This window comes from Nelumbo nucifera, chromosome 3 (genome assembly GCF_055504915.1).
Source record: "Nelumbo nucifera cultivar China Antique chromosome 3, China Antique-T2T, whole genome shotgun sequence".
Classification (NCBI taxonomy): domain Eukaryota; kingdom Viridiplantae; phylum Streptophyta; class Magnoliopsida; order Proteales; family Nelumbonaceae; genus Nelumbo; species Nelumbo nucifera.
The window spans coordinates 15,054,464-15,064,598 of record NC_142651.1 but is presented as its reverse complement, the minus strand read 5'-3'; the positions used below and the strand labels follow the sequence as shown (position 1 = coordinate 15,064,598).

Below are 10,135 nucleotides of genomic sequence, written 5' to 3'. Positions count from 1 at the left end.
CAATAATCCCACTACCCATCAATTTATATTTAGAAAATCTCAGATCTGACATCTCAGCTCCTATATCACTTTCTTTCAGAAAAAAAAAAAAAAATATATATATATATATATATATAAATAAATAATTATCAATATTTTTGGCACATATGAATATGAAGAATTAATGACTTAAAAGAATACACCACTCGATGGATTGCATGTACCATCTTTTAAGTCATTAATTTTTCTTTCTTTTAGTTAAAAAAAAAAAAAAAAACTAATTCAGAATCCCTTTTCTGTTGGAAAATAACCATACATGCATTTCAAAACAGGTACCGGTATTGTTTTTCACAAAAAAGAAAGAGATTTAAAACAAAAAACATGATTTTCAAATCAGAGGTTCAAGTTTTAGAAACAAAACAAAAAATTAAAAAGATAAAAAACATTTACAATCAATTTCCATTTTGTGTGAAAGAAAGAATTTGATTTCAAACAGTATGGGTTTTAATTTGTATTTGAAACAATTGAAGAACACGCCCATGCCTATGGTGACTGGGGATTTGTGTTCTTTTTGGTAGCTGGCAAAAAAGAAAAAAGTAGAAACAGTGATTTACTTTTCTGTCTGATTTCTTATCGTTATTCGCAAAGGGCCTGCCGAGAGCGAGTTCATATCTATTTGGAGGATCGTGATAAAAGAGAATATTCAGGCCCACTGGCTACTAGTCAGTTATTCACCACCCGCCAATAGTAATTTCCTTTTCTGTCATTTTTATATTGTCTTTTCTATAGCCAACAAAGGTTTATAGGAATAGTTTTCTTTTTGTTCTCTTGCTTTGACTGGATTTCATCCTCATAATAGGCGAGAGCCGATAGTATCAACTCTGTTGATCTAATGAATTAGTTTTGTTTCATGATTCAAAAGAAAAACCCAATAAACCACTAAAACCACCTGAGTGATTTGTTTTTGAGTACAGAGTTAGCAGCCTAACATTTTCGTGTTTTATTGAGTGGTGACAAGATAGTCACAGAAGATGAGAACTCTCTGACCATTGGTGTATGGTCTTGCAGATAAGGGTAATTTTTTGTCCTGAATATCAAATAATATTTTTATAAAATAAGATAAATTATTTAAAAATATATATATATATCAAAAAAAGATAATGATACTATTCATTGTCTTCCTTTGCCCTTCCTTCCTTCTTTGCTCTCTCGCACGAAACCAGCAGAGCCCTTAGAATCGACATTCCCGATGGTTTTAGGGGTTTTATCAGGGATTGCGGGGAGGGGGAGGGGGGACATGACCCCCTCTACAAATGCAAGGTCCGTCCGCCAGTCTACCAGTCTGCCGTACCGTGCATATCCAACAGCCGTGATTTGTGAGACTCTAAACGATAAAAGGAAAGCAAATAAAATAAAAATAAACGGAGGTAAGGAGTAAGGACTGACTGAGGAATGGGGAGATGTCATCACGTCATGTCCTCCTGGCAATGGTTTTAGAAATGATCTCATGTCATCATATCATATCCAACCCCCTCATGTCATCATGTCATCATTTTGGAAGCCCAAAATGATCTCCGACGATGTGGTCGGTTTCGCTGATGAGGGTGGTAACAGTAGCGGCAACGCATACGAAGAGGAGGTAGAGTAAGGGGAGACGGAGAGTTGAAACCGGCATATTCACTTCTCTCTTACCTTTTTGGGAAAACGGAGTCTGCCAGACCTTCTTCAGTTGTGGGATTCTAGCAGATAAGGGAGAATGAATACAGACGCAGAGGAAGACGATGAACCGTTTCATTTCCCTTCTTTGATATTTAAAAAATATATATATATACCTTATTTTTATTATTTTATAAAATATTATGTTTTATTGATATTCAAAACAAAAAGTTGCCATTATCTACTATAACCCCTTTAATTTATCTGAAATTCCAATTCGTACACTGTTTCAGAGAGAATTACTTATTGGGATGTGTTTGTGTTTCAGGATGAAAAGACAGAGACAATACAGATTATTTCGGATATACTATCAAAGAAAACGCTACTAGGGGTACCCACAAAGCACTTCTGGGTAGCAGATCCAGACTGGAACGATTTTGGTGTTATATGGAGTTTGTAGTTTCTAAGGGATACTTGAGTGATTTGACCACACTGTAGGATACTATTGTCTCGGGTTCGGAGCCCGTAAACATCTCACTTCACACCTTCTAATTCAGATTTTAGGGGCCACGAGGCAGTCTGTGTGTGTGCATGATCAGAGGTTTATGTAACCATGATGATGAGCTTGTTAGCTGTTACATTAATTTAATCATTTAGCCAATAATACATTACAGCCAACATCTAAATATAAGATAAACGTGGAAAGGAATCTCAAAGAAAACCGACCAACTCTTTTTTCTTTTTTTCTTTCTTCTTCTTCTTCTTCTCCTGCACTTTGAGTGGAATGGACATCTACTCATCATCTGCAAGACAAAATGAAGGAGATGCTCTCCCCTACCTCAACAAGCCACTCCTCTCACACCAAGACCTTGAACATTCCAGGACAGTGGAAAGCCAGAACCACCTGCAATCACAGACTGGAACCACATTCCTCAGGACTTGCTTCAATGGAGTAAATGCCTTGTCAGGTCTCTCTCTCTCTCTCTCTCTGATTTGGAGTGTCATTTAATTATCCATAGGAAGTATATTTTTTGGGAATTATAAATTTTTAATCACCTATTATAGACGTGTTTGACTTGCTATGAAAACGCTTTCTAGATTAATTAAAAAAAAAACATCTATTAATGGAGATGCTTTTGGTGCTGTTGTTTATCTTTTCCCGTACCGAACGAACTATTACAGGTCCTCCATAACTTGAACTAGCCATTGGAGTGGAGTTTCCAATGTATATGAGAAATATAGAGAGAGTATGAAGAGTAAACAGAACCATAGAGATAGAGTGTTTCATGAGAGATTGATGTCCAGTCAGTGTCCAATAACCTCTGGGCTTCATAGCGTCGTTTACCATGATGCGTTGTGTGTTAGACCCAAATTGGAATCCAAATGGTTCATTTCCATAATCTGTTTGGTTCAGATAGTAATAAGAATGTGAATTTCATTCTTGAGAGAGGCTTAGGAAATGGCCATTCTCTCAAATAGGAGAATCCCGTTCGAACAAGAACGAAAATAAGATTCTGATTCTGCCCAACTAAACAGTTGGAATCTGAATAATCAACTATGTTTCCAATTCCAAACCCTATTCCCACGAACCAAACGTGGCTTAGTTTTTAATTAAGTGGAGTTCTTGAGAAATTATTCCCCAGTACATGACTGATTCATCAATTGGATTTTGGGAATTGAGCTTAAACAGGATCAATGTGTCATGCGTGCATGCTGTTCCTTTTAGCTAAATTCGAGTTTTACAAGAAATTCTATTTCTTCGTTTTCGATCTAAAATCTTATAAACATGCGATTTTGTTAAGAAAAACGTTGAGAGTTGATAGATGTATGGGTTACATATCCGAGCTTCTCTTAGCTTTATACTTGGGCCAACCAGTTATAGTCGCGCTCAGGATCATAAGAACCTCAGCCCTCAGGTGCGGTGGCGCCCTCAGTGACTCGGTCTCGGTAAGTCAGCTGGCCATGTTATTTTCGAAACTTGGCTAGCTAGTCTCATTGAGGCCCAGATACGGTTAATATTCTTTGGACTGGAAAGAATAACAAAATATAGGAAATCTGATTTGGTTCTCACAAAATTATGCTTACATCCTTCTCTCAGCCCTGCATTGGGAATATTTCCCCATGATGTTCCCAATGCACGGCTGAAAATGGCAAATAATGCGAGCACAATTTCGTGAGGACTGAATCCGCCCTCAAAATATAGTGAAAAGACAAAGAAACTAACCCTCTTTGTTTTGTTTACAATGATAAAAATCAGTAGTGATATTTTCTCTCCTAAATTACTTATTTTTTGACGCTCCCACTTATGAAAAATGGAATGCCGGTGGTGGAAGAATCTTGTTTTCAAGAATCAAGAACCACCATTGATTTTTTTTTTTTTCTTGTAAAATACCATCGAGAATTTCGTGAACTTAATTTTAGCCCAATGAAATCTTCTCAAATGTTTTAAACATGTATATATATATATATTAGAAAGCCATTTCAATTAACAAAACCCCTATCCGAGGTTAAAACATGGCAGCTGATGTGGGCTGCAGGATTCTAACACACGGCCAGTCCATCATTAGATAGATCTCCTATCAAAGAACGATTTGCAGAAATTTTTCTTAAGGCTGTGTTTGGAAACAATGTAAATATGTAGAGTGTAAAACTGTTCATATAAATTGTAAACTTGGGTTAGTTTTGCACTGACAAATTTACCTTCTTACCTTTGATGATTCAGAAGCAAATTAAATAAGCTCAATTAGAAGACTGTATTTGTATGTAGTGTACTCTGTATGTATGGCGATTAAGTGCAAAATAACCTCAATCTCAATGTTGTGTTTCTCAGGAGTTGGAATATTATCAATTCCATATGCACTTGCTGAAGGAGGGTGGCTTAGCTTGCTACTTCTTTTCTTGATGTCGATCATTTGTTTCTACACTGCAATTCTTTTAAGGAGGTGTATAGACGCCCACCCACATATCAAAACCTATTCCGATATAGGTGAACTTGCTTTTGGCCATAAAGGAAGAACCATGGTAGCGCTTTTCATATATCTTGAGCTGTATCTCGTTGCCATAGAATTTTTAATATTGGAAGGTGATAACTTGGAGAAGTTGTTTCCAACTACAAGTTTTAGAGTTGCAGGACTGAATATTGGTGGGAAACAAGGTTTTATTGTGCTTGCTGCCCTTATAATTTTGCCAACGACCTGGTTAAGAAGTTTGGGCATGCTTGCCTATGTTTCTGCTGCTGGTGTCTTCGCTTCTATTGCTGTGGTGTTTTCTGTGTTTTGGGCTGGTGCAGTGGATGGCATTGGATTCCATGAAAGAGGAAAGTTCTTGAATTGGGCTGGAATGCCTACTGCTATCAGCTTATATGCATTTTGTTATTGTGGCCATGCAGTGTTTCCCACTCTATGTTCTTCTATGAAAGATAGGAACCAGTTCTCCAAGGTAATCAATTGCAACCTAATGTTCTCATCAGTTTGTTCAATTCTGAGCCATATTAAGCAAAATGCATTTGAAATTTTAGATTCAATTGATTTTAACTCCATCTTCTATTTCCTGGACATAAATCTATTTTTCCTTGCCTTATCACTACTTGCAGGTGTTGTTAGTCTGCTTTGTCATTTGCACCCTCAACTATGGATCAATGGCTGTTTTGGGCTACCTGATGTATGGAGAAGGTGTTAAGTCCCAGGTGACATTAAACCTTCCCGTTGGAAAAGTTAGCTCACATATAGCAATTTTTACTACACTAATCAATCCTTTCACCAAGTATGCAATTATGGTTACTCCTATTGTAATTGCAATTGAAGATTTGTTTCCATGCCGTAACAAGTCTATTAGCATCCTTATTAGAACAGTGTTGTTGATCAGTAATGTTGTTGTGGCATTGACAATTCCATTTTTCGGGTACCTAATGGCATTTATTGGTGCATTTCTTAGTGTCATGGTTTCGCTTCTGCTGCCATGCCTGTGCTACCTCAAGATTTCCAAGGCTTCTCGGAGTCCTGGACTTGAATTGGTCATTATTGTTGGAATTTTGGTATTGGGATCTCTGGTTGCGGTCTTGGGGACTTACATTTCTCTCAGTGAGATTGTAAACCATTTGCTAGCTTAACTTCCTATGGACCATATGAACAGACGACAGCAGCCAGCCATATTTTCAAAATCTATGTATGTTTTGTTTTCATAGATAAATAAGACAGTAACTTGTTTATGAACAATCTTTATTCCCGTGGAAATGTTCTTGGTCTTGTAGCAATGCCACATCAAACAGCATAAGTAGATTCGGTATCAATAGATTATAGATCACATACCTATTTCTTGACTCAGGATTCAAATTTTAGACAAGGGGAAATAACAGGCATTACTTGTGGAAATAAAGAACTTATGGAATAAGAGAATGTGTATGCAGCAGTTATAGAATTCACTCTATTCAGGGAAAATCAAATGAAAACACAGAGAACACATAAGAAAAGGAAAAGAAAAACTAGACTCCTAGTATACAATAAAGAACTTATCGAATATGGGATAACAAGTTTTCAGCATTCATGTGTATTTGTCATGGAGTCATAGTACTAAATCTTGGGATCATGATAAACTATGCAGACTGGAAATGCGTCTTGAAGACTGAAACCAAAATTCCAAATGATACACAGCAGGAAAATTCTTATTCATGGTTAATCGCCATCATATTTAAGTTCAACCCATCTAAAAAGTTGTAGATGATCTCACAATCAACTAAGGAATCATCACCTGAAAAGAATCTATGAGAATGCCCACCGATCTCAATGCAACTCTCTCCAGCCATCTTCTTCTGCCCTTCCTCTCTCATCACCCTCCGCATATTTGCTGCTTCCTCCCACAACCCGACCTCTGCATACATGTTGGCAACCATCACAAGATTCCCACTTCTTGTTGGCTCCAAATGAAGTAACTTGTTCCTGACCTTCTCTCTAATACCACTGTTGCCATCAGCATCATGGATGCTGCATGCACTGAGTAACGTCCTCCATACAACTGGATCAGGTTCAGTGGGCATGTCGAAAATGAATTTATAAGCCTCTTTAAGACGACCTGCACGACTCAATATATCCACCATGGCTCCATAATGTGTCATCCTAGGTTTTATGCCATGCACATGTGTCATGTCATGGAAGAACTGATAACCCTCATCAACCAAACCTGCATGGCTACACGCACAGAGGACCCCGAGAAAAGTGACATGATTAGGCTGAACCGAACAGTTTTTCATCTCGAGGAAGAGATCAAGGGCTTCCCTAGCCAGCCCATGCTGGGCTAACCCCAAAATCATTGCACTCCACGTCCAAACATTTCTCTCGCGCATTCTATCAAAAATCATTCTGGCACAACCGACAGCACCACACTTGGCATACATATCAACAAGGGCTGTACCCAATCGACAATTTATGACCAAACCTTTTTCTATAACTTGACAATGGGCCCATCTCCCTAAGCTCAGGTTCCCAAGCTCAGAACAAGCAGAGATCAAGACCACCATGGAGGCCTCATCCGGCTCATACCCACAAAATATCATCTCAGTGAAGAGCCTAACTGAATCATCTAACAGCGACTTCCCGACATAAGCAGTGATGATGGCATTCCATGATACCAAAGTCCTAAAAAACATTGTATCAAACACGCGACGTGCATCAGAAATTTCCCCGCAGGATCCATAGAGATGAATCAAGGTATTCTGGACATAAATATCCGAATCAACACCATGCTTCACGGCATCTGCCTGTATTTGTCTTCCTTCTTGAAGAGCCGATAGATGAGCGCACGCCTTGAGAAGAAAGGGGAAGGTGAGCTTATTGGGCTTTACTCCACGACTCCGCATCTCAAGGAAAACGGCTATGGCTTCTCTCGGCAAATCATTAAGCGCATAACCCCTAATAACAATATTCCACGAAGAGGTTATACGATCAAGGGCGTGATAGAGAACGGATCGCGCATATTCCAAGTCTCCGGAGGGCGACGACAAGGCACAAAAACGCAGGACGTGGCTCATGACATACCCATCTCTGCCAAGGCCATAAGTCTGAATTTGAGCATGAATTTGGTTGAGAACCTTGATGGAGGAACAATCCTTGAGAAGAGAAAGGAATTGCTCCTTTCGGGAGACAAAATTCAAATTTCCGTTTGAGTTCTTGGGCGGGTAACATAGACATACGGTTGGTCTAGCAAATCGATGCATGCAATTGGCTAAGTGGGATCAATCGAAGGTCATCCAATTCAACTCAAACTAACTTAACATTCAAAATCCACCGTAGCTCCGCTACTTGTATAGCCATTGGACCGCCCTTGGATCAATAATCACGGTTAGCTCTCACTAAAACCCTATGGAGGCCCTACATGTGAAGGACCTTCTGGCCCTCTTTGGTGACATGTCTAGACAGCAAGTCAATTTCACCAAGTCTTCCTTATTATTTAGTAAAAACACTCACCATAGGATGCGTTGCCAAACATGGTATTAACTATTGATTATGGACTCTAAAGAAAATTACCTTGGGTTGTCATCTATTGGAATTGATACTAGTAAGGAAGATGGGCGAATGGTGATTGAGAAAATTAAGTCATGGTTTCGAGGTTGGAAGGTCCAATACCTCTCACATGCAGGAAAAATTGTTCTATTAAAAAGTATTGTTGCTGCCATCCCATCTTCATCACATGGCCACTAAATTATTTGATAAACAAACATGCACTATGATTAACGCTCTGAAGCGGAACTTTTGGTGGGGAGACGAGGACAACAAGAGAAAAATACACTTGTATTAACAAACTGGAATCTTATGACAAAAGCGAAGGAAGAGGGTGGGCTTGGCCTTAAAAATGTCTTACTACAAAATAGAGCTTTACTTATGAGGTTATGTTGGAGATTCTTAAAGACTAATGCTTTATGGGCCCAAATCTTAAGGGCTAAATATCTCAGCTCTGGTGGTACATTCTGGACTGCAAAATACAAGAAAAATGCTTCATTAGTATGGCACCGCATGGTAAAATGTCGACATGATTTGCCTATGGGGGCCCTTTGGGTAGTAGGTAATAGATGGAGCATTGATACACAGTCTGATACATGGATACCAAGTTTTTCAAATTCAGTAATGGGTGCAATCCAGGCTCATATAATACCCATTTTACCAAGGTAGCCCACCTAATAGATACACACACTCATGAGTGGAGAGATGATGTATTGGAACAATATTATACAGAAGCTGAAATCAATGCTATTAAACAGATTCGCCTCCCACAGAGAGGATTGTTTAGTGTGGACCAAAAGAGCCTCGACAGATTTAACCACCACTGCAGCCTATGGAGCGTTACATCTTCAAGAAGGTCAGGCCTCCACTGCTCTACCTGCTTTTGGAAATATCACTTGGAAACAATTTTGACATAGCAAACATCTACTACCTCGTGTACATTTATTTATTTGGCGTGGGATTCATAACTTGCTACCGCTGAGAACTGCACTGGCAAAAAAATCACACCGAGTAGATAATTGTTGTCCATTTTGTGGTTTACATGAAGAAACCATTACTCACCTCTTTTCTCAGTGTAGCGTCTCTCGTGCATTGTGGTTTGGTTCTTCTATTGGTTTACATATTGATGAGAACGGTGGCCGTTTTTTCATGACTGGTGTGCGGTGTGGGCTCAACAAGAAGATGTGTTTAATTCCTCAACATTTTCTTTTTTTACTAAATGTGATAGCGCATTTGGAAATGCAGGTGCAAGGCTGCATTGGCTAATTGGGTGGTTAGTATTCCATTTATCATTAATCAGGCCCATGCACAAATTAAAGAGCAAATTCAACAAATGAATCAAAGTAATTCCAATCCATTAACTGTGTAGTCTCTAGCCAATGACCGTAACAGATGTTGGACAAGGCCATCTATGGGCATGTTTAAACTAAATTTTGATGGTGTTACAGGATATGCTAATTCTGGAGTAGGTTTTCTTATACGCGATCCTAATGGTGCCTTTGTGTTTGGAAGAACAATGAAAATAGCACCATGCTCCGCTGCTGAAACAGAGGTTTTGACATTACTTAAAGCTTTAAAATTAATCATAGAACTTGGGTTGAATTTGGTCCAAATTGAGAGGGACGCACTTCAAAGTGTTCAAGCTTTGTTGGAGACTGACAAATCTCCTCTTTGGCGACTACAAAATGTTGTTGCTGATTGCAGAGCTTACTTGAAGCAAACCTCTCAGTGCTCAGTTCATTATGCTCCTAGGTCTACTAATTCTGCTGCTCATTGTATAGCTCTTTTGCTTTATCTGTTTCTCAAACTCAGACCTTGACTCTATGTGCTTTTTTTCTACTCTTGTAACAAAGCATATGACTAATGAATTTACCTCATCAGGCTTCAAAAAAAAAAAAAAAAAAGGATTTCACTAAGAAAAACTTACAATCAATTAATCGATGAGGTGGGTGTCTAAGGGGATGATTAGTCAAAGGTTCAAAGCCCTCCTAGTATGATGTATTTTCATC

The 10,135-nt window shown here is 38.7% G+C and overlaps 2 protein-coding genes across 3 annotated transcripts; one reads left to right on the top strand and one right to left on the bottom strand.

Moving 5' to 3' along the window:
* Positions 1-1,163: 1,163 nt before the first annotated feature.
* Positions 1,164-5,867, top strand: LOC104597583 (amino acid transporter AVT1I). 2 transcript variants are annotated; one of them, XM_010259213.3, is made up of 4 exons: positions 1,164-1,355; positions 1,964-2,603; positions 4,466-5,073; positions 5,228-5,867. In XM_010259213.3, the coding sequence occupies exons 2-4, from the start codon at positions 2,420-2,422 to the stop codon at positions 5,741-5,743; spliced, it is 1,308 nt and encodes a 435-aa protein (XP_010257515.1). In that variant the 5' UTR covers positions 1,164-1,355; positions 1,964-2,419; the 3' UTR covers positions 5,744-5,867. The 2 variants fall into 2 exon arrangements, with proteins under 2 accessions (XP_010257515.1, XP_088755813.1); XM_088899687.1 differs by having other exon boundaries at positions 1,164-2,603; positions 5,228-5,320; positions 5,569-5,702.
* Positions 5,868-6,045: 178 nt separating this feature from the next.
* On the bottom strand, positions 6,046-8,361 carry LOC104597577 (Pentatricopeptide repeat (PPR) superfamily protein). Its single transcript, XM_010259201.3, has one exon. The coding sequence runs from the start codon at positions 7,841-7,843 to the stop codon at positions 6,296-6,298; it is 1,548 nt and encodes a 515-aa protein (XP_010257503.1). The 5' UTR covers positions 7,844-8,361; the 3' UTR covers positions 6,046-6,295.
* Between the last annotated feature and the right edge of the window lie 1,774 nt (positions 8,362-10,135).